We start from the raw sequence: 24280 nt of genomic DNA, 5'->3' as shown, positions 1-24280 counted from the left end.
AAACTCTAGTGTCAGAATTATCGGTCCTGGTAATGAGGAACACTTCTGCAACACTTCTGCATATCTTTGAAAGCTCAGGGGGACACAATCAATGGCATAAAAATTAGAAACAATACACATTTGTATTACCCTCTGGAAATGTGTAAAAAAAAAACAACAACAGTGAAAGTGCCCCCAGTGTACTTCTTTCAGTTTTAACCTGAGCATCTCACATAGAAGGTATTTGGCCTGTGTATACCCATGCAACCTCATGCAGTTTCAAAGGGGTAATTAAAATTATAGTCACTATGGTAGTTTCTGTTAGGGTTTTTTTACATTGTTAATAGCCATCTGGGAAAAATATATAAATAGAATAGACGAGTAAAACCATCAGTTTATCTCCCCAATATGCATCCCTTGGCAACGTGTCTAAGGCCTAACTAGATGTGACCCATGTACGTTGGCTATATATAAAGCATGGAAAGTGTGTTTGAAGTTGAGATGCAGTAGGTGCTCAGTTGTTCCCCAATAACCACACTTCCAACCAGATTTCTTCCAGCTAGGTGTAAGAAAGGAAGCAAACCTTGCCATAAGAAATGTGGTTGGAGAAAGGTCCAGCTTTCTGTCCTATTCAAAGATTAAGGTAATTCTACTGGCTGCCACTTTTACTTAGTCCCTTAAATTCCTTTTGTCTCAGTTCTATAACTGGTAACAAGGGGAGGCTGGCCCAATTTCATCCCATAGGGATTCTATTTATAACTATAAAAGGGACATCTGAAGCCCAGAAGCTCCAGTGACATGACTAAGTGTGGCAGACTGGACCATGTCTAAAAATCATCGGCGCCCAGTAGCAGATTCTGAAATTGCTTTGTGGATTCAGTTATATTTCCCCCTGAAGTCTCTGGTATTAGCTATGTCCCAAGAGTCAATACTTTGTCTCATCTAGTCATTCTTATGTCCATCATTAGTTTATAGTGAATAGACTGTTATGGTTATAGGGATATGTCATGAGAAAGATTTTTATATATTGTGTCTGCCTTCAGGAGACAAGGCACATAATGCGGAAGATCTAATAAGACTGATAAGGGTTCTGGAAGCTAAAGAAAAGAATACATCCAATAACTCACTATTCTGATCCCTGATGTAAGAGCAAGCTGGAGAGCCACCCCCACAATCAATTTTACTTAATTTTGAAAAATAAACACATTAATAGTTTTCAAGATCAGCTTTAATATTTAATTTTTTCCCACCAAAGCAAAGATCAGTATCTTGCAAAGGATTTTTACAATATAAAATATTTATCAGAATCTCCCTTTGGACTAGTTTTTGATTCCTGAGGCAGACAGAAAGCATTCCACACCACAGCCCCTTTCAAAACATTTTATTCTGTACAGTCTTGAGTACTCGCCACCCCACCCCTTCTTCCAGAAGTTCATATTGTGCTAATGACTGATAATTAGGTCGATTAGGGTTGAAAAAGTTTTCATGGTGGGGAGGCTTCATATGTGAACAGTTTTAAATGCTGCAGATCTGTCGTCCTTTAAGTTGATTACATTTAACATTCACATTTGGAAAATAAGAAACAGATCAAATGCAATCAAGGCATGCTCCCCAGCCTCGGGTACAATTAAGCGGTTACCATCATGCTTGATACCTGCTCATTGTAAAAATAGTGCTATTCTTCACCATGGGACTCATGCAGGCTTAACACTGTCACACATTTTTCTGATCTTCCTAATATACACAAGAGCTTAAAGCTCTACAAATTAATGCAGATCAATTCTCAGCATTGTATTTTTCTTAAGATGTCTACGCTGGCAATGTCCTCTTTTTCCACAGGGTTTTAAGAGGGAATACTCAGGAAGAAGTTACAGCTTTGCATTTTTAGAAGCTGCTTGGTTACATATTTAACACAAAGTCCTCACTGTGGAAGTAAGCCACACTGATTTCAACATATCTTACTTTCAATCAAGATGCTTCAGAATAAAACTCAAGACAGCACAGAATATTTTGTTTTCAAAATGAATGCCTCTCTCATGCTATGTAGTTTCACTGATATCCATTGGGCAGCATTTGAATAAGAAAGTATAAAGAACAACATTGTCTACGCCAGTCTCTGTTTAAATAACAACAGTGATCTCAAGCCAATGTTTTGCCTGCAAGTTCCTTTCAAAGCAATGGTACTGTCTCATATATCCAAGAATGTTATTTTAGTTCAGATGGAGATGCTACGGCAGAAGATGAGGTGTGGCTGTGTAATTGTTTAGGCCACAATTTTGGGAGGTGGGTTGCTAAGTGGAAAACCACCGCCAGTGAAACGTGGAACTCTGGTCTTCTGTCCGGAGAAGTTGCGTTCTATGTTATTGAAGGCTCTCTCCTTTTCCCTTTTGAAAAGTGGGGGGGGGGGAGACAAGGAAAGAGATGTTGCATATTTTTACACTGTATAATTTTCATATTATTTTCAAAAGTTCCTAAAGTTTTCATAGCTCCAGCTCTTCTATCAAGAGATCATTAAAAATAAGTTGATTAAAGTCTGTTACATTAAATAACCACAATTACAAGTCTGTTTGGATCTAATTAAATGACTGCTGATGCAGAATTATTAAAAGTTAGAACTAAATGAGCTCCCCCAATGCTACCCCCTCAAAATGGCCACAATTTCTCATTAAAGCAAAATAAGTGCAAGGTTTGTCACTTGGAATTTCTAATCTTAGTACTGCTCCACCAAATGATAATTTGTTTTCCAATGAAAGGCTGACATCATCAAAGACAAAAAGGGGAGATATTTTTCCTTTGTTGAATTTTAATGAATAAATCGTGTTAGCTACTTCCCAGATTTAACAAACTTCAAGTGATAATTATCCAGTTTGTTCTTTTTTTCACAAAAGCGACACTGCCTAGATGACTTTGAACCAACAGCCACAGCCTCGAGAACATACACTGCAGGATGAACAATCACAGCTTGAACTGAGTGGCCACAGGAGAACAGAGGACAGTTTCATTATTCACTCAGCTATTTAATGAGACAAGGGAGGAGTCCCTGGTTGGGCTGTGCAAGAGGGATGTTTTTATGAACTGAGGTGTATCAAGATGCTACACTAATGCAGAAAACATTCCAATAACATAATCAGGCCTTTTTAAACTGTTGCTTTCTATGAGTACAGCAATGCCTCTTTTAAGACAGGATTTTGAAAGCATGTTTTAAGACTTTGTATGATGCAGATCAAAGCCTTAAACATTCCTGTAGATAGCTACTGTTCAAATAATTAAATAGTGTCCCTGGAGTTGATGTTCTCTTTTGCCCAATAAACTGCATTTTACAAAAACATAACAATCCTGCTCTGGGAAATAATAACTTAAAGGCCAGGCAACAGGGGAAGAGAAGCAGGGCAGTGCCATTATATGAGATCCACGCACTGATCTTTTTTTAAAGCAAGCTATGGTCTGTACATGTATCCAAGGGAGGCAAGAGAAAGAGGATGACTCTATGGCAATCCCCTCTGCAGGTGCAGCAGCACCCAAGAAAAATTTGCTCATGCCCAATGTAATTCAAAGTTGAATCCAGATTGATTCATGTTGCAAATTTGTTCAACAAAAATTGAATTATCTTATGAAGATGCTGTTTACCTACGTATGCACCACACCCTTGATGAAAGGCAGAAAAGAGAGAGAGTTAAGCAGGATTAATGAAAGACAAACATTCTAGGCTGATAAACATTAAGAAAGTATTGTATGTAAATAGCACACATTCATTTGTTTGTGCCAAGCCTACACTTTCTATAAAAATTGGTTCCCTATTCCATATAGTTTGTTGCCCTTTAAAATGTAATGGTAACAGAAAATAAAATTCCAGAGTTGAAAATACTGCAACAAAGATTGCTCCCCTTCTAATGCTGAAATGGAAAGCAAAACCCAGAGTTCAAATTCTAAAGATTATAGCTGTTTTCAAAAGGACACTTAGCTGCTGGAAATGGATTGCTAGACGTTGTAGTGGCATTGTGTATTGATCATAAAGCTCCAGGAAAGCCATTAGCCATGAACAATTGTTGCTAATTCCACACATCAAGGCAGCATTATGCCATTTGCCAAAGGGCAAAGGTCATCTTTGATCACTGACTATTTTGCTAATTCAGTCATCAGAACCGTTAGCTGTCTTAAACTATGAAACTGATTTCTAAATAGGGTACTGAGGCAGGTTGTTAGAGTAGGAAGTCAGGGAGATAATATTTGAGTCACTGTCCTATGAGTTGTACAGTATATACCTAATCCATATAGAAAGAAAAGGCATGATTGCAAACATTGCAAAATCAAACCCAGAGAATATTAGGTACCATAAATAATCAAAAGTATACCCATGACAAAATAGGAGTATGTTCAATCAACATACATTAGGATCTATTTGCAGGCGGTATGGCAGGGGATTCTCTAACCTGAAGGCATTCTCTCTGTAGGAAAATTGAAGTGGTCATAAAAGTGGACTCAGCAGAGACTAGTCCAGTTTAACCAGAACACTTCTAGGTAGTCCATAGAGAATGGCCAGTTTTGCCTGCCTCATTCTAGGAACAAGCCCCATCTCAGAACTGGAGATCAGCTGGACAACTACTGTTATTATCAAATACTACTTTCATTACCATCACTACAAGCACTATCTCTTACTTGTTTTCATGTTCCTTCCGTTTCTGAGTAAGATATTTCTTCTTGACATTCAGAAGTTCATTGGCAAGCCTTTCAATTTCATATTTGTATTCTTGACTCTGTGATTCATACATATTCAGCTCAGAAGATAAAACCTTAAAAAACACAACAAACGCATGACATGGGTAATTTGTTCTCTCTGTATCTTCTTTTTTTTTGCTGTAAATCAGAACTATGGCTTAAGGCTGTACTACCTCTTGCTGTCTGCATCTCAGATGCGTGCTGATCCAAGCTGAAAGAAGTAAAGTACATGAATGCCTTGCACAACTTGCAACTTAACATTTGACCCTCCCACAGAGAAAAGGCCTCTCATTGGCCCTGGGGTTCTCCTCTTATTACATAGCAGGACGCTTGTCCTCTTCTTCAGCCTGGGAGACTGAAACTCTTGGGATTTAGCTCCATGGGGGAAGTAGTGACATCATAGCCAACAGGGACGATCCAGGCCATGAACGATTGGAAGGAGAATCATCACAAATACCATTGGGAGAGGTGAAAGGTGACAGTTTCGAATAGGAAGAGCAATTAGCAAAAATCACTTCCCCTTCTTTACCAATATCTACTATTCTAAGTGGTGTTGCAGCAGTGGTGCTCCTAGTAGCCCTCGCAGTAGACACTCAGTAATATTAATAAGATTTCTGTCGTTAGCAACTCTCAACACATAAACAATTTTAGACAACCTTTCTGGACATTTGAAACATCTGCTTTATAAATTGTGACATTTTTCTAACAAAAGAAATAAAACTTTATTACTAAATTTCTCTGAAAAGATTAACAGGATTGCAAAGAAAACAATTTATGGTTTCAAACATATGAAAACACTTACTTAGGAGTAAATTCCACTGAATTCAATGGAATTACTTCAAAGTTAAAATGCACAGTATCAAACATCAAACAACACATAATGAAGTTAAGTTATGAGTTTGATCATGTTGTTAAATCAAGGGACTAAAATTTTTCTCCTGAAAGAAGAACCATATGAATAACTGAAAGGTGACATAGTAGCAGCACAAACCACAAAATCCTATTACATTCACAATTACTAAATCCTTTCTGGTATTTTGCATCTTGGCTTGCACATTGAAATGACAAATTCACTCGTTAAGTTATTGTTATAACTTCCACAAATTGTTAATACAAAGTGCCCCCACTTCCTGTGGGCACCATGGTACCTACAAGCACCTTTTCTTTTGCCTGCCACGTGTTTATAGAAAGGTGACAAGGCCAGGTGGGCTTTTTTGAGTTTGTTGCAAATACTGACTTTAGAAAATCTACTTTATTTGTGCAAATAGCAGAGTGATATTCTAAAAAATACTGGAACTTGATTCTGACAAAATTGTTAGAATGCATGGCTAACATTGTTAATGCACCTAACTGGAACACCTGTTAAAGCTAAGTGTTTTCAAAAACACTTATCAAAATCTGGCCTGAATCTCTCTTGATCCCATTAGCCTATCAACACTAACTGTTACTGTAACAAGTAGTAAAAGGTAAAGGTAAAGGTATCCCCTGTGCAAGCACTGGGTCATGTCTGACCCTTGGGATGGCGCCCTCTAGCGTTTTCATGGTAGACTCAATACAGGGTGGTTTGCCAGTGCCTTCCACAGTCATTAGCATTTACCCCCCAGCAAGCTGGGTACTCATTTTACCAACCTCAGAAGGATGGAAGGCTGAGTCAACCTTGAGCCAGCTGCTGGGATTGAACTCCCAGCCTCATGGGCAGAGCTTTCAGACTGCTGCCTTACCACTCTGCTCCACAAGAGGTTCCTGTAACAAGTAGTAGTGTGGATTAAAAAGAGCTGGACTCATGTAAAGGAATATCCTTTTACATAAGTGTTAGATGCAGGGTTGTCATGATCCTTCAATGAGCCTCCAATGAGCCTTGCCTGCTAGAAACTGGCAGGATAAAGTATTTTTCATTAAAAAAACAAAACACTGTTGGTACCACTTTTGGGAAAACCTAGAAGACAGACACTGCCAGGTGAAGGTTTCTTAGCTAATTCAATACAATATGTAAAGTAATTTTGTCGTAGGCAAGAGAATATTTAAACAATATGTTAATCTTGATAAGCATAGCTTCTGCCTGAAATAGTAAGGCATAACCTCACTCCCTGACATTTTGCGATTGGCTCCCCCTACCAAAGCCTCCATTTTGGGGCTGTGGCCACCACTCTGTGTCACAATTGCAAAGACTGGGGATGTCTGCACTAAACTAACCAAAAGTTAGGTATAGGGAGGTTGAAATCTACTAACAGTTGAGCAGGCTGCCCAGAGTCACAATCTGGGCCCCCCAGATGACCCTGATCCAAACCAAATATAACAAACCAAATCATTTGGCTGGCTATTACACACATCTATGATGATAAAAGGCTCCACATGTCCATCTATCTGTCTATTTGTAGCAGGCATAATTCATCACAAAAATAAACCTAGACAACTCAAAATTAGCCACCAGCTTCAGGATGTTCATGGGAATTCCAAGTCCAAAAACGAAAGGAATTGAAATATCCTGGCTATATGTGCAATGGAAGCTAAACTATAGCGATTAAAGTATATGGGCTTGGAGCTGGGAAACACAGGTTGGAATCTCAACGCTGTCATGGAGGCTTGCTGGATGAACTTGGGCCCATCATACATTCTCAGCCTAACCTGCTTCACAGGGTTGTTGTGAGGATACAATGGAGGAAAGGAGAACCATGGAAACCAATTATCTGGGCCCTCTTGGGGAGAAAGGTGGGATATAAATAAGGTAAGTAAATGAACACATTCTAAGGAAAATAAACATTTATTATCTGGCATGTAAAGTGTGAGTGGGGATTATCCTTTTACTACTTGGATAGATTCTGAGGAAATAGTAACTCCCCCCCCCCTTTGCTCATAATATTAAGAAAGGTTTACTGTTATACAACTATTGAATATATACTAAATGGGAAAACAGGCTGTATGAGATTGAAAAATAATAAGGGGATAAATAAAAAATAATAAGTAGGGATAGACAAATCACAGATCACAAAAGGAACAGAGCAAATTGAAGGACAAAAGTGTAGAAAAGAGTTAGAGAAATGTATTAAAAAACAACAATTAAAAAAAAATTAGTACCATGTGCTGTCCCTTAGTAAGATCTGGCTATGCAGGAGCAGAATAGAATTAAAGGAAGAAGGAAACCATAGCCTGGTGAGGATTACAACCTTTTTAGGAAGATGCGTGCTGGAAGTGATTGTAGTTTGTCCTGGCTGGTCCTGCCTTGCTTCAATGCTGACTTAGTTGATGGGTTTAGCAGGATTTGAGTGCTTGCACTCAAAAGCTCATGCCTTGAATAAATCTTTGTTGGTTTTAAAGGTGCTACTAGACTCTGATTTGATTGAGAAGCAAGAGTTACTCATACCCTCGTAGTAAATTTTGCAGAAAGGCCAAGCTCTATACTGTGCCCTGCCTTCCATGAGTCACTAGCAGCTGCAGTCAATACGGCTTTAGGAAAAAAAATTAAATGCATTATATGAATACAGCATGACACTAGCTTTGGGGGCCCCCAGCTGACTTTGCTTCCTGAATTTTGCTCCCCCCCCATCTTCCCCCCTCCATGACCTTGCATTTGAATGTCAAACTACATGAAATGCAGATCATTCTTGAGTGGATGTCCCAGTGTTCACCCTCCACTGTGCCATTTTTCTGATCTAAGTCACACTACTGAAGCTGTTATTTGTCTTGCTAGTAAATACGTAATATAAGCCAGCAGAGTCTGGCTGAATGATTTCCATAATAAGAATAGTTATTACATACATATTATTTTCATGAATGTTGTAAATGCCAAGGCACAGCTGTTGTGGGCATGTTAGACTTTTTCTGTAACAGTACGTTACTTTGTCCTTTATTTTAAAACTTTTGAGAGAATTCGGGGAAATCTTTGAACAGTTTAGAACTCATATTGTTTGAAAAGCAATAATTTGACAATTTTACTTGTGTTTTTGGGTCTTAGTCTGTAGCATGTGTCATCAGTTTATTAATCTAGCAACTCAAACCTAAAAATGTATTCCCCAAAAACTCCTGAATGCTGTATTTATTAAATGTCTGCCAAATATACCAAATCAACACAAACTCATTGACAGCCAGCTTTCTTCTGTCCTAAATATAAACTGTATCTCTAGTAGTCAATACTGGCCAATGGGTACTACTGTATTCTTATAGGTACTCTTTAAAAAACACACCAAAAAAGCAGCATATACTCTATTTTATATTCCTGCCGGGGGGGGGGGGAGTGGAGGAAGAGTACCATTTTGCACATAAGCCAAGTTGCTATTTAGCATGATGCTTCAAGCAGTTCCAGGAGGCACAAACAAGCTTTTCTCACCAAGGAAATCCTGTTTTAAAGTGGCAAGGGGTTAACAGAGATTACGCTTGTCAATACCCTAATAAGATGCGAGACTAATATATATGGATGTAGTGTTGGGGAAAGATGAAGGATTTAGCAATGTTTTTCTCAATCTGTTTCCGCTTGCTTGTTAAGGACAGAAGGAAAACGGTTTTGACTGGCACATTAGAAAATCTCACTCATTTAGAAAGGAAATTAAGCCTCATACAAAATGCTGGCAGTGTCTCCAAAGGCCCAAGTGGGATGCACATTTATAGTAACGGGCTGTAAATTAATGCTTTAATTAGATTTTCATTCGTTCATTTTTATAAACAAACATTAAACCACAAAATGTGACTCAACCCAGTTAGAAAATTTACACATGAGTTTTTCTCAACAAAGCATGTGTGAAAAGAATTTGCGGACATTTACCAAAAAGCTCAGTTCTTGTGATTTACTACCGTTGCCAAGAGGAAGATGATTTCTTATGCAAAGTTTGTACTGTATTTACAGGTTTATGTTAAGCAAAAGAGGTTAAGACATGAGATCAGACAAAGGTCTAGCTGCAGCAACCAGATGATTCTGGGAAAAATACAAGCTAGTCATGAAGAAGAGCTGGTTTTTATAAACTGCTTTTCACTACCCAAAGGAAACTCCAAGCGGCTTACAATCGCATTCCCTGTGAGGTAGGTGGGGTTGAGTGAGCTCTAAGAGAATTGTGACTCACCAACAATTTACCCATCTTGAAGGCAAGAGCCCTCCCCTATGTGTTGTTCTCAGTATTTGATTCAATACATTATTTAGAGGTATAGTACTTCTGAAAACAGAGGAATAATTACACTGTAAAAACACACTGCTCTCATATATAGCACTTCATTTATTATTATTGATACCTGTTCTGTCACCTCACCAGAACTTGTCTTGTTTTGTTTTCTCTTGTCTCCTTTCTTGTACTATGGTATGGTATGGTATGGTATAATAGACTAAATCACACAGAAAAGGATGCATTAACAGCATTATATACCCGGGTATCTGTTTACCCCAGCCCCTTTGTTTCAAATGCAGAACAAGGAAGGAATTGGAGGACCAGATGGTATTGGCTAAAAAGGTGGAATCGAGGGAGTATATGAAGAAAGGGTTTTTATACCCTGCTTTTAATTACTCAAAAAGGTCTCAAAGCGGCTTATAATCACCTGCCTTCTCCCCACAACAGATATGCTGTGAGGTATGTGGGGCTGAGAGAGCTCTGACAGAATTGTTCTGTGAGGACAGCTCTAAAAGGACTGTGACTAACCCAAGGTCACCCAGGCTGGCTACATGTGGAGAAGTGGGGAATCAAATCCAACTCTCCAGATCAGAGGTTGCCACTCTTAACCATTACCCCCTTTTGGACAGGCTTATTTTATTCTCAGGAAAATGTACTTTCGGTAGAAAGTCCCTAGTTCTTATGAATAAACTCAACACAAAACTATGACAGGCAGATTCACATATCAACCATTGCGAATACTCCCCTTCTGCCCACCTTTCCTTGCCACACTCTGATGCTTTCAGCATTCTTCTTTCAGCTCAGGACTGAAGTGAGCCTAGTTAGAGGAAATGTGCAGAAAACAACAGAACACTTTAACATAAGATGAGCAAGGCATAATTCTCCTTTCCAGCACGCTTTATGCTAAAAAATACTCCTATCTTATGCTTTAGAAATGAATTGATAGATGCAAAGACATATGGATGCCCTTGTCATGTCTAGTTTGGTCTAGTGGTTAGGAGTGTGGACTTCTAATCTGGCATGCCGGGTTTGATTCTGCGCTCCCCCACATGCAGCCAGCTGGGTGACCTTGGGCTCGCCATGGCACTGATAAAACTGTTCTGACCGAGCAGTGATATCACGGCTCTCTCCCCCACCTCACAGGGTGTCTGTTGTGGGGAGAGAAAAGGGAAGGTGACTGTAAACCACTTTGAGACTCCTGCTGGTAGAGAAAAGCAGCATATAAGAACTTCTTCTAGTTCAGCCCTTTCACTACACCTCACCTTTAAAACGTTTTCAGAACACAACCCCTCTTCTCTTGCTCAGTGATTCTTTCCTAAGTCTTCTAAGTACCATTTAGATTTATTTTTATAATAAACTCTTGAGAAGATCTTCTACCTTCAGTTGCTTAGTCTTTTCCCGCAGTGTGTGCCGATACAGCTGCAGCTGTTCTGCTGCTTCTGGTCCAGGCTGCCGAGCTAAGATATGTTTGAGTTCTACGTACAGCTTCTCCTTCTCCTAGGAAACAAGAAATGTGAAATGAAACCAATTTGTAAGTCATAACTCTTCTGCTCCCATCTTCAGGCGTAAGGAAGGGGAGGAAACATATAAAGGAGGGAGTAAACATGAAACCAGAAAATGAAGATGCTAACCAAATGATTATGGTACTTTATTCCATGTAAAATCCCAAATCTCATCTCTTTTCTTAGATTGGTAGCTAGGCATAGGGTTACAAGCACATGATAACAGCAACCTTCTTGAAGGTAAGCTGGTCTAACTGTGGTCACTAACTGGATGGAGAAATTCATGAAAAGCTGATGTGTGGTTTTTCCCATAATGGAGCAAAGGTGGTATGTAAATGCAAAATGGTAAAAATGATTTTATAACACTATCTACTCTGTGTGTGTTAGTTTAGTGCTATTAAGTTACTTCCAACACATCCGACCCTGTGAAATAAGGACATCCAAAATGTTCTATCATCAACTTGCTCAGATCTTGTATATTGAGTGTTGCAGCTTGATTTGAATCATTGCAACTCATGTTGTGTCTTCCTCTATTCTTGCTTCCTTCAACTTTTCCTAGTATCATTGTCCTATATAGCCAGTATTACACAGGCAGATATAAATTTGATTTAATGGACACAATCATCTCATACCTTGAGGTTCTTACAATCTGATTTTGCAAATATAAGAATTCATGATCAATATGGAGGTAAGTTCAGGTCTCAGTGCAGAAGGAGGTTTCCTGGTTGTAGTTATCCATTCATTTGTTCTTTAATTCAAGCTATTGTCTATGTAAAATACCGCAAATACAAGCTGAAGAAGACATAGTGGCTCGTGCAATGTTCACCACCAATGCTAAGTATGCAATATCACTGATGGGAACTATGCAATATTAGTCTTTGCTGCAGGTTGGCTTATTCTGCATACATTGGATTATGCACCTTCAATGCACTTTAGCAGTAGATCTTCCTGTTCTGTACTGAAAAATCCAGCTGCAAAGGCACACTGAAAGTGCATTATCGGATGTTTACAGAATGAGCCTAATATTTACTCTTCCCAAACAAAGCCCCCCTGCTAGGAATTCAAGGATATGCCATTTTACCCTTGAAACAACACTGGACAGCAAAGCAGACTGAGAGAATATACCTTGCCAACAGCCATCCATTGGGTTTTGTGGTTTACCTGATATTTTACTAGTTCTCGAGATCAAACAGCACAGCAATTCTCTATCTAGGAATCACAACAAACAACAGTAAAAGGGAAAAAAATAAGAATGACCTCTTTTTCATTTTGAGTGCAATGCTATGGCTCTTCTTATTGATCATTTCAGTCTATTGCTAAAGATTTGTTCACATATGGATCCTTCCATGTAACTGCCTAAGAAGTGCATGTGAGCTGTGGTATAATCACAGTCAAACTGTGCCCCTATGTGAAAACTGTTACACACAATTTCTATGCTTTGGACAATTACAGAAACCAAAAAGTGGATACTGCAATCATGCCAGTCATGGTACACAATATGCAGAGCACCAGTTATCACAAATGGTGCTTCTGAAGGAGCATTGCCTGACTTTATGCCCAATGGTAACTCCTATGTATTGCCAAGATGCATCCCTGAATCCTATTAGAATGGGAGAGAAGAGTTGCTAGAATAGGATCTTCAACAACAAGAGCCACATCTGATCTCAGATGCCTCAGTGCCTGGAGCCAGCAGCAGGGAAGGGGAGAGTGCCCTGGGCAAAGTGTCATGGTAGAGGGCTTGCTGATGAGGGCCTCCCAGCCTGCTAACTGCCTGCTAAGGAGCTCTGCCTCAGCCCTCCTCAGCCCAGCCTCTGCCCGCCCCACTTAATCTGGCTGTGAGCTGTGGCCCAAAGCTCCCTTAAGCTGCCTGGCCAGGGGCCAGGGGAAGGGACCCTTTCAGGGCCCGTCTTAGGAATGAGCTTTGAAGCTAATACAATAATATAAATGAATATCATTAATTTTTTTTACCAAGTCACAACTATCCTTTTCATTCTCATTATCTCTATCCAAAGAAGTCGTGGCATCTCTCTGCCAAGGCAGATCAAGAATTAAGAGGGTCTAGTTATTTTAAAAACTCCTCCACATACTTTTCTCTAGAGGTTAGTCCTTCAGTAGTTAAGCTGTCACTGTTGACATTGTTGACCCCCTCCCATGCTTTTTTCTGGCTTCCTCCAAAACTTGGGGCCATTTCGCACGGCTTCAAAATAGCACAATGGTTGCTAATTGGAAACGCTACTAATTTGCCATAACCCACGACGTCGTAGACAATCTGCAACAATCCTGAAACCGACCTGCAAAAAGCGCTTCGTTGTAGCGCTTTCAGGGGAATCCAGAAAAGTGGATTCACCCTCCGGATAGCGATACACTCCTGCAACCAATCTGCAACAGTAGCGCTAAAGACCTGTGCGTTACCATTGTTGCTGGTTCTTCAAAGTCCCTCCCCCTGGCTCTCTCCTCCAAACTTCCGGCGAAGCGATCGCCATTTTTTTTTCTCCGAGCGAGCGGGGATAAACGCACCAGCGAGCCTCTTTCTGTTTAGAGGCTTCCCTGGCTTCAGTCCTTCACCTTTAGTCACTAAGCACAAACCACATAAAAGCCCGTTTGCTGAAATAAAGTCCCTTTATTTTTTACACATAAATTCAGCCGAAAATCGGGCCCATGAGAGGGGGGGGGATTTTTTTTTTTATCACTCGAGGCAGCGTGCCAACGATCATACAATCAAACGACAGCTCACATTAGGCAGCTGGATGGGTCTCTCCGTAGCAACGAATCTACCTAGATTCGTTGCTATGGGTCTGTTTTTTTTAAAAAAAACCTTTCTTAAAGGGAAAGGGGCTGTTTGGGAGCATGCTAACGGCTGCCCATTGGCTGCTTGACGGCCAGGGGCGGGACGAGCTTGGCAATAGCGCTTCCTTTCTAGCGATTTCTGCCGAGACCGGAAGCCTGTGGGAAACGCTAAAAAACGCAACTGATTCCACTACAAAGGCAGGTATGCATAACGACGAATTCCACTATTTTAAATGGCGATTTTTCATTCCGCAAACAATTTGCAACAAAGATCCCCGTGCAAAAAGGCCCTTGGAGTTAGGGGGCTGCATGAAGATGGGCAGAAAATTTGGGGATCTTCTGTTCCTGCCTCCCCTTTATCTCCTTCTCAGTTCTCCTATTAAGAACTGGCAAAGATTGGTTAACAAAAGACAGAGTAACTTGGTTAAAATTTGGGAGAGCAGCTGGATAGATCTTTAAGTTAAGCCAGTCAGTAACTAGAATTAAGTATTTGCACTGTTTCAACCCACAAATCTTGGTTGTCACTAGACTGCTATAGTTGGAGTCTATAAAACAGTCAATGGACATGATGCTAGAGGAATAACTATTTAAAAGAACTGCACTAAAGATATCCATTCACAACTTATACTGTGTTGTCCTACAGAAGTCAATGAATTCCTTTCTAATGCTGTGATTATTCTAATACTGTGATTATTCCAGCCAGGGGAGAAAAGTATCAGACATTAACCAGGAAAGTATAACACTGAAATCTAAAAGCCAATTATCTATGCATCATCCTCAATAAATGATTTGAAAGGCAACATTTTAAAAGAATAGGTCCATGAGTAGGTCTTTTAATCAGGATTTCACAAGGCATTATTTAAAGCCTGCTTTCATTCCAAAACGAGATAAACTTCAAGAAAAAAGGTAAGAAGAAAACAGCTGGATTTATTGAAGGGGGAAGTTGCATTTTCCTTGCATCTCTGGGTGATAGCAAAGAACAACATTTCATTCCCATGGAACTTTTGAACCTACACCTATAGTAGGGATTCTTTAGTTACAAATGTACTGTTTTTAGCCTGTTCTAAGCAGCTCTTGTATACAGTTCCCCTCAGTCAGCAAACACCTGCACACTCATCTCTTAAGCTGCCAGCCTCTATCTGCTGCTATATGGATCAACAAAAATTTTCATAGAATGCATAGAACGCAAAAATAGTACTGTAATATATTTTTTTTAATTTCAACATAAGTACAATTTGCCAGGTGCCACCAGATGTCCCTCCAAAAGTGGGACAATCTGGTCACCTTACTATATGGAGAAACAAAAATTTTCATAGAACGCATAGAATGCAAAAATAGTATTGTAATATATATTTTTTACTTGCAACGTAAGTACAATTTGACAGGTGCCCCCAGTTGTCCCTCCAAAAGTGGGACAATCTGGTCACCTTATGCTAACCCTTTATCTGTTGTTCTTCAACAGAAGTGTTTCAAGTCTCCCGCTCTCAACATTCTATCAGATCTCATTGGCTGCCTTTAGGGAGAGGTGGAACCTAGCCTGTCCCATTACAGCAGCGGTCCCCAACTTTTTTGCGGTCAAAAACCGCCTCCGGGGTGGGGGAGAGCCGGCGGCCCATGCTGCACATGCATGTTTTCGCCAGCAAGGGGCGCTAAAGCACATGCACAGAGTTGCCATGCATGCGCGTTTTCGTCAGCCGGGGCGCAAATGTGCATGCGCAGCAGCTATGCAATTGCACGTTTGCATCGCTGGCGTGCCAACAGCCGTGCCTGCCTCTTCCCCCCCTCTCACAGCGAGAAGCTAGCCGGGCTGCAAGTATTATGGACTTACTTCCTGACAGAGCAGTTCCTCAATGGAACAGGCTTCCTCAGGAGGTGGTAGGTTCTCCTTCTTTGGAAGTTTTTAAGCAAAGCTTAGTCATCTGACAGAAATTCTGATTCTGTGAACTTAGGCAGATAGTGAGTGGGTGGGCAGGAAGGATTGTGCCAGTGCTTGGTTCTGTGGCCCTTTCTTGCATGCCCACAGAAATGCTGAGCACCACTTTGGGGTCAGAAGGGAGGGATTCTGATTTGGGGGGTCATCATCTGAGCATGGAATTGAGGTCACTGTGGGTGGGCATTTAGTTGTGAGTTCCCTGCACTGTGCAGGGGGGTGGACTAGATCACCCAAGAGGGTACCTTCCAGCTCTATGATTCTATGATTTGCAATACTAAGATAAAACACTATTTTAAAAAGTTACAGTATCATTGCAAGACCCCAATCAGAATCTTCGTACTTATTTCAACTTACTCCATCTTTGATTGATGCCAACTACCTGTCTTTGGACTGCAGCCATACTCATTCCACAGTCAGACAATAGGCTCATGACAATAAACTCAACAGCTAGGGGAAATTCACATTAGAAAAAATGTAATGTTACCTAAATGTCAAAAAATGAAGTGTAAAACTATAACTGCTAGAAAGCAGGAAGTGGTATTAGATGGAAGAGTCAACAGTTTTAAGTCACAAAATGAACATGTCAGTAGTTTGACTCAGTGGTACAAAAGGTCATTGCCATTTTAGATTGTATTAACTGAAGTTTTATATCCAAGATTCGGTGAGTAAAAAAGAGTACCAGGCTGCTCTGATAAAATGTCATTTGGATTACTGTGCTTCATTTGCAGTGAAACAACTGAAGAAGGATATTGACAAACAGGAACATCGAAAGAGCAGTAAGCAGTCCGGAAGGCAAATTACATGGCGGAAGGCTAAGAAAAATGTTTGTGCTAGGTAGTTTTTTTTAAAAATGGGGGAACCTCTTGTTGGTGAACTTGCAGGTTCATTCCCCTGAAATCTGACCTTGGAGTTCACCTAACAGTTTCAGGTGCACTCAAAGTTCATCTTGTGTATCTTTAGGCCACTTGTTCTTATCCCTTCCCCTTCCCATTTACTTGATGTCTGCAGCGACAAGGATGGCATGCTGGAACCCTCTCTTCCCAGAGCACTGCTGGAACAGCATACTAATTGTCCGGAAGTATGGAAAGCTTTGTTAATTTGTTAATTTGTTAATTTGTTAATTTGTTAATTTGTTAATTTGTTAATTTGTTAATTTGTTAATTTGTTAATTTGTTAATTTGTTAATTTGTTTATATACCACCCTCCCCGGAGGCTCAGGGCGGTTTACATAAGAACAAAGAACAATACATAAAACAGTCTATAAACATGTGAATAACCTTACAATAATAATAACTAATAGTTGTAACCATATAACAATGTAACAGTATAAACAATATAAACAATAGTGCAACAGTGCAACTTCACTCTCTATGGTGCCTAACCCTGGAGGCCAGACACCCTGAAAAATTGTCTTAGGATTACCTGTACCTGGGGCATAGCCACAAAGTTACCATTATGATTCTGTTCCACTGTCAGGTAATTATGAGGAATAGGAAAGAAAGCAGGGCAGTTTAGCAATGTACTAAAGGCCTGCAGTGATTTCATGGATGGGTGAGGCACTCTCAGTGACAACATTAGGCATATGACATGGTCCATGGCAGGGTTTGTTTGCCTTCCCGGTTACTTATGGACCCAAGGCAGACTTTCTCAACCAGGGTTTTGTGAAATTCGGTGGGGGGGGGGGGTTGATGGCCCTGGAAGGGTTTTCCGAATGGGTGGGAGTTAGTTAATGTTTAATGTATTTTTAAATTTGTTAAACATTTATTGGGTGATATGGTCATGTTGAACCACTCCCCCCACCCAAAATGGCCAGTGATGGGTCTGGAGGGGGAGAGAAGGAGAGGGGCCCTGGTGGACACGTACACAGCTATGCTTCCCAACCATATTCTGCACGATCATGCCTCTTCTGGGGTTTCTCGAAGCCTGGAGAATGTTTTAGGGGTTGAGAAAGGCTGATCTAAGAGAAGTACCCATCATTATTTATTAATTACATTTATATACCACCCTCCCTTAGTGCTCTGATTAGAGAAAAATGTGGAAAGCATGTTGGCAGTTTCTGATGGGGACTCACTGCTTACCATTTTCAGTGAGAAAAGGTACACAATAGGTATGATTTGTAAGAATGGACAACCACATATTTGGAATTCATTCACTGTGCATGATATTTCCTAACGTTCTATGAGATTGCAATCCAAAGATTCTAAATATATCCTGGGGATGTACATCTATTTGACTGACCCTAGATAAGATAAAGGGGAAGAATTATTCATCTACTATCAGTAATGAAACATAGATATGAAGCTGCACTGGGCATTAGGGAATTAAGCAAGCAACAAAAAACAAAAGCTAGCTCTGATATGTCTTTCAAAGCAAGCACAGGGTAAGTAGATACAACTGGCATGATTTGTGAGATTAAGAAATAAAAGTAAACATACAGGGAGAGTATCAGCATCATCCTTGGGCATAGTTTAGGAAAAATGAACATACAAGAACACATGAAATTGTGTTATACTGAGTCAGTGATGCCTACTCAGACTGACAATAATCCTCCAAGGTCTCAATCTGAGGTTATTCAAATCACCTACTGCCATTCTTTAAAAGGAGATGGGGATTGAACTTGGGACCTTCCACATGCCAAGCACATGCTTTACCACTGAGCCACAGTCAGCTTAGTCCCTCAGATACAGAGATCCCAGACTGCATAAACTTCAAAGGTCAATACCAACAACTTGAACCTGATCCAGGACTTCATTGGTAACCAATGCAACTGCTGGAGGGCATGTCTAATGTGGGTCCTCCATGGAGTCCCCATAAGGACCTATGCAGCCACCAGCTGCACTCTCCAGATCATGGTCAAGGGTAGTTGCAGTAATCTAACCTGGAGGTAACCACTGCATGGATGACTGTGGCGAGGTCTCCCAGGATCAGATAGGGTGCTAGTAGCTTCACCTAGCATAGATGGTAAAATGCCTGAAAAGTTACATTCACAGCCTGTGCCCCCAATGATAAGAATAGCTCTTCCCTGATAGTTACCCTCTCAACCTTGGAGAAAAGAGCTTAGCCACTGTAAGGCTATCTCCATGTTAAAAATAGCAAACAAACATATTACACTTTCTCACCTACATTCCAATATTAATCTTCTGGGTTTCAAAAGCTTTTGGTTGAGCCAAAGGGGGATGTGGGGGCTTGTGCATCTTTGCTTTCCATATTTTTTTAAAGCCCATCCTCTTTTTGGAAACCTGAGTTTTTAAATATTGTTTGGGGGCTTCAGGGGAAAAAGGTGCTCCAATAAAAACTGAGATATTCATGTCCCTTTACTTATCATATAGGAAAGCACAGCACGCTGTTATGAGATTCTTCACCATCTAAATCAGTTGCAACACTAGTGCCAAGTTTTTGTTTACACTGGTCTTTCCCCAAGCAATAAAGATGTTGCTACACAGTACACATAGATGTAAAGATGTTGCTACACAGTACACTATATGAGAACCTTTCTAAGGGGATACAAAAAATGTAGAGTGAGGGTAGGTACTCTCATTCGGAATTAGGGTTATTTGGCTGACTGATTTCATCATATAGCAAATTTGAGTCAAACCATTTTTAAAAAATTAAAGCTGGTCATCTTCCAACTAAAACTGGCTGCATGACAGTGGATGAGCGATAGGGTTGTGATTGTCCTGCATAATTCAGGGTGTTGGACTAGATGACCCAGGAGATCCCTTCCAACTCTATGATTCTATGATGACATCACCATTATTGCAAAGGGAGGACAAGTTTAGCACGAACACTGGTGCCAATCAAAGCTCTAAACACTAGCAAAAAGGAATGAAAATGATCATATTGGTGGGTGGGGGTGACTGTCTCAAGGAACACTTTGAGTCCTCTGACAGTACTTTTTCACACTGAATATTTTACTGGAAAATATTTTGTTCTTATATGAATCATTTTCATCCCACAATTACCATTTTGCCTTATCTCCTCTGTTGTATAAACCTTTTGAGGAGAATGAGAGGAATTTCTGATCTTTCATTAAACTATGGAATCCGTAAGCTATATTTGACCAGGCTCAGTCTTTGCTCAAAATATTTCTGGCTCCATTACAATTTGCTATTAGGAAAAAGTCAACAAGTACCACTTGGGGATTACCTATTTGTGGTATAAAGTTTACCTCACAATACTTTGTTTGTACTCTTCAGATCAACTAGAAAGAGTTGTATATATTAACAGAAAGATATGCTGGAGCAAGATGATGGAATATCTATATAGACAGATATTTTGCTTAACAATTAAGCAGGCTTTGCTGATCATCCTTTGTGCCTGCTTTTCGTGCTGCAATGTAAAGCCATAAGTCTTCCTGTCAGGATTCTGGATGTAGACAAAAAGAAAAGTACACAAAAACTGTAGCTACTATACATATAATCATCACTGAATTGCATGGAATGGGGCCAAGATTTTCAAAAGCAAGTCATGATTTGGTGGCTTGCAGCCAGAAACAGTTGCACTTGTGAGCAGAATTTACAAAAGAATCTAAAATTAGGCAGCCACAAACAAAGACATTAAAGTAAAAACTGGTTTCTTGAAACTGTCACCATTTAGAGGGGGTTTTCCCCACAGGTCTATCTCATGAGTATCACAGAGATCACCATTATGTAATTTCCACTTAGCAAAACACCAACCACTATTTCCCTTCAGGTTTGTTCTCAAGTGAAATTTCATTATCACATTCAATGTAAGATTGAATCTTTTTCAACCTGCTTGAAGTCCCCATTATTTGACAGTGTGAAAGACAGATGCAAAGAGAAAAAGTTTGTGCTCAGAAGCAGCCTTCATGCACTAAGCTTGAATTTTATACAGATTTGTATCTTGTACTGGTAATTCGAGTAAATACGGAGCAGTTGATGGACTGAAAGTCTGATTTGCCATTGGTCTCCAATTCATTTCTCTCCTAATCCACAACATGAGCCAACCAAGTTCTTTGATCATTGTGCAACGGGGTGTATAATAACCCCATTTAGAGACAAAATGTGCATTTCTGTTAGGACAAGAATCTGTCTAATTCAGCAGAAACTGGTTACCTGCCTAATATATATTGTCTCCATAATCCAGACACTTGTCTTGTATTACATCCTCTGTCCTTCTCCACTAAATGCCATCTACTTCTAAATCTTGTCAATTAATTTGTCACTTGGTTACAAGCACCATACATCAGGGAAGCATCAAATCAGAATACAAGATAGTTCATTCTTTCCATATCAGCAAAAGTTTGTATTGACAGGTTGTCGGCTTCACTTTCTCTCCTGCATTTTAGCCCAATCTGTGAGCAATTGGGCAGGACTAGGGCATAGGAACCACATAACCTTTAAGAGAGTTTACCTCTCTAATCAATTTAAAAGCACATCCAAATAAAGTGTATTTCATAATGCTACTAATAGTTATCGAGGGGGGGGGAGAGAATCGTTTCTAAAGATGAAGAGAGACATCCCCCCCAACATAGGCAGTTTAGGGAGGGCCACAAATAATCCAGCACAAAACACAGAGTCAGCCCAACCATCAAGCAGAATGGTAGTGAAAGAATGGAAGATGCTTTTGGATTGTCTACCTCTTGAACTCAACATTGACATCTTAAGCAAAGTGTGCTGAAGCCAAAAGGCTCAAAAGTGTGTCTCTCCCTCAGGACTGCACTGCAAATGCCCTGCAACCATCCTTCTCTATTTTATTTATTTATTTATTTATTTATTTACTTACTTACTTATTTAATTTCCAGACTGCTACTCTCGGCCAGGCTGGCTTGTAGTGGTATATGATAATAATTTTTTTTAAACTGCCCTGAGCCATATGGAAGGGCGGTATAGAAATCAAATAAATAAATAAACAAACAAATAAATAAAAACTCATTGAAAATCCCAATAAAATTAGGGGTAATGCAATTGGTACAGTCAGCACAGTCAATGACGGCAATAAAACAGTACCCTGTTCTCTCCCGTGGAGCCTCCACTCTTCTGCTCCCTGTCTATGTCCTCAATAGATGACGCCAGGCAATGTCAGCCTAGGGGGTACTGATCACAAAAGGAAAGGGAGGGACCCGATCTTCTTGCCCTGATCTCCAGCCCAGCCTCAACCAAACGCCTGGTGGAAGAGCTCCATCTTGCAGGCCTTGCAGAACCCAGAGAGCTCCATCAGGGCCCTCTGCTCTTTCATGAGCTAATTCCACCAGGTAGGAGCCGGGACCAAAAAAGCCCTGGCCCTGACCAAGGCCAGGTGTGCTTTCCAGGGGGCCCAGGACAACCAGCAGATTCATACCCACAGAGCGGAGCACCCTGCGTGGAGCATAAGGAGATAAGCGTTCCCACAGATAGGTAGGACCCAGGCCACGTATAACCTTAATGGTCAAAACCAAAACCCTGAACTTGATCCAGAAGCTAACCGACAACCAAATCAGCTGCTGCAGCAGCAGCTGGACATGGGCCCTCCAGGATGTTCTAGTGAGGACCTTTGCAGCCGCATTCTGTACCAGTTGAAATTTCTGGGTCAGGGACAAGGGTAGGCTGCAGATTAACCATGCAGACTCAGGATGCAGCAGGTATGAGACATTCATTTATTTACCTCATTTATACCCTGCCTTTCTCCCCAGTGAGGACCCAAAGGTACTTGCATCATTCTCCTCTTCTCCAAATATCTGAGATAGGTTTGACTGAAGGTGTGTGACTGGCCCAAGGTCACTTAGTACATGGCAGTACATGGCATTCCATGGCAGAATGGGGATTCAAACCTGGTTCTCCCAAACCTAGTGTTGCTCTATAACCACACAGGCTCTTCTAACATAAGGATCTGGCAAAGCATATTTTCTTAAATAAGGCTCTGCTAGTTCCCAGAATGACATCACAGACACCTTGCTAATCATCTGTGGCCAGACTTCTTTTAACAAAGCAATGAATTTGTGAATTGTTTTCTACCCTGGTAGGGCATGAGCCTCTGTATTAGGCCTGAGTCAGGTAAAGAAACCAAGAAACCTCTCATTAAACACATCATCAGCTTACTTGATTAAGGAGCTGGTTCAGACAATGCACCATATCACTTATGTATCCTTATTTTTTGCTTACAGATGCAGTTCCATCCACATATCTGCCTTATTCTATTTTTACTTCTGCTCCAAGACTAGTTCTGGCAGCCCGTCTTCCTCGTTACCTCTGTACTGTCTTCTCTTACAGCATTTCAGTCAGGGATGTGAAGAACTTTGATGTGAACATAACCCTCAAGCCAAACTATCCCATGTTCACATGCAAGTAAAGAACATTTGCCAGATCATCTCAATGCTGTTGTTCAATATTTGCTTTGAATGCTGTGCCAAACTTTGTTGTGCCCACATGGTAGCTGTTAATGCTCCCAGTTATGATCCAGTCATATCTCAGTAAATAAATAGCTCTAGTGTTGAAGTCTGCAACTATCTGTAAAAACTGCACACTTTCAAAACTCTCTTCAGGATCACCAGAGGAGAGTCAGATGCAACCCACTTGTCTCGCCCTCTCAGTTCACCCTCTCTTTGCTTTTCTATAATCAGATGCAACTTTTAAATTGCCCATAGTAGGTACACCCCCTCTTTTGGGATGTATGCAGTTTGGCATCTATTGTGATTGTAAGAAGTGATTGCAACATTCATCATGGGCCTATTGGGTTGGTTCAGTTCAGGATAGGGTTTGTGAGCCTCCATGAATACCAAATCAAACTGCTTTTTTGGAGTTCATGCATATCAGGCATACTCAGGAATGTGTTAGGTGCCAACTCAAGCTGGACATAGTTGTATTAGATTCAAATGAGTAGCCATGTTGGTCTGAAGTAGCACAATAGAATCAGAGTCCAGTATGTAAGCATGTAACAGAATTAATTTTTGCTATATATTCCCACAGTCATGTAAGGAGTTCTTAGTCTGACGAAGAGTGCTTGCACTCGAAAGCTCATGCCCTGAATAAATCTTTGTTGGTCTTAAAGGTGCTACTGGACTCTGATTCTATTACAACACATACTTTATGCTGCACTGGGGAAATTGTCCAATCCTTCTATTTTATACATTTACTAGTAACCAAGCCCGCTGCAGGAAAATGCAGCGGGCGCTAGGCACTCACTGTTGTCGGCGGCGGTCTGTTGGGCGGCTTGGTCGGCGGCGGCGGCGGCAGCAGCGGCAGGCTTCTTTCGGCCGCGTCAGGCCGCCAGGCAGGGGACACCCGGCAGCCGCACTTTGCGCGACTGCCGGGGGCTCCCTGGGGCGGCGGCCTGAC

The 24280-nt window shown here is 40.7% G+C and overlaps 1 protein-coding gene across 1 annotated transcript in view; it reads right to left on the bottom strand.

The window, feature by feature from the left end:
* Positions 1–1189: 1189 nt before the first annotated feature.
* CFAP58 (cilia and flagella associated protein 58) overlaps positions 1190–24280 on the bottom strand; it is a 113497-nt gene continuing 90406 nt past the window's right edge. Inside the window, exons 16-18 of the mRNA XM_077349658.1 lie at positions 11163–11282; positions 4636–4769; positions 1190–2363 (exon numbers count right to left, since the gene is read on the bottom strand). Of these exons, the coding sequence (XP_077205773.1) occupies positions 2243–2363; positions 4636–4769; positions 11163–11282 (375 nt within the window). The 3' untranslated portion in view covers positions 1190–2242. The remainder of the gene's footprint in view (positions 2364–4635; positions 4770–11162; positions 11283–24280) is intronic.

The sequence above is a fragment of the Paroedura picta genome, chromosome 8 (genome assembly GCF_049243985.1).
Source record: "Paroedura picta isolate Pp20150507F chromosome 8, Ppicta_v3.0, whole genome shotgun sequence".
In the NCBI taxonomy this organism is placed as follows: domain Eukaryota; kingdom Metazoa; phylum Chordata; class Lepidosauria; order Squamata; family Gekkonidae; genus Paroedura; species Paroedura picta.
This window is presented reverse-complemented; position numbering and strand designations above follow the sequence as displayed.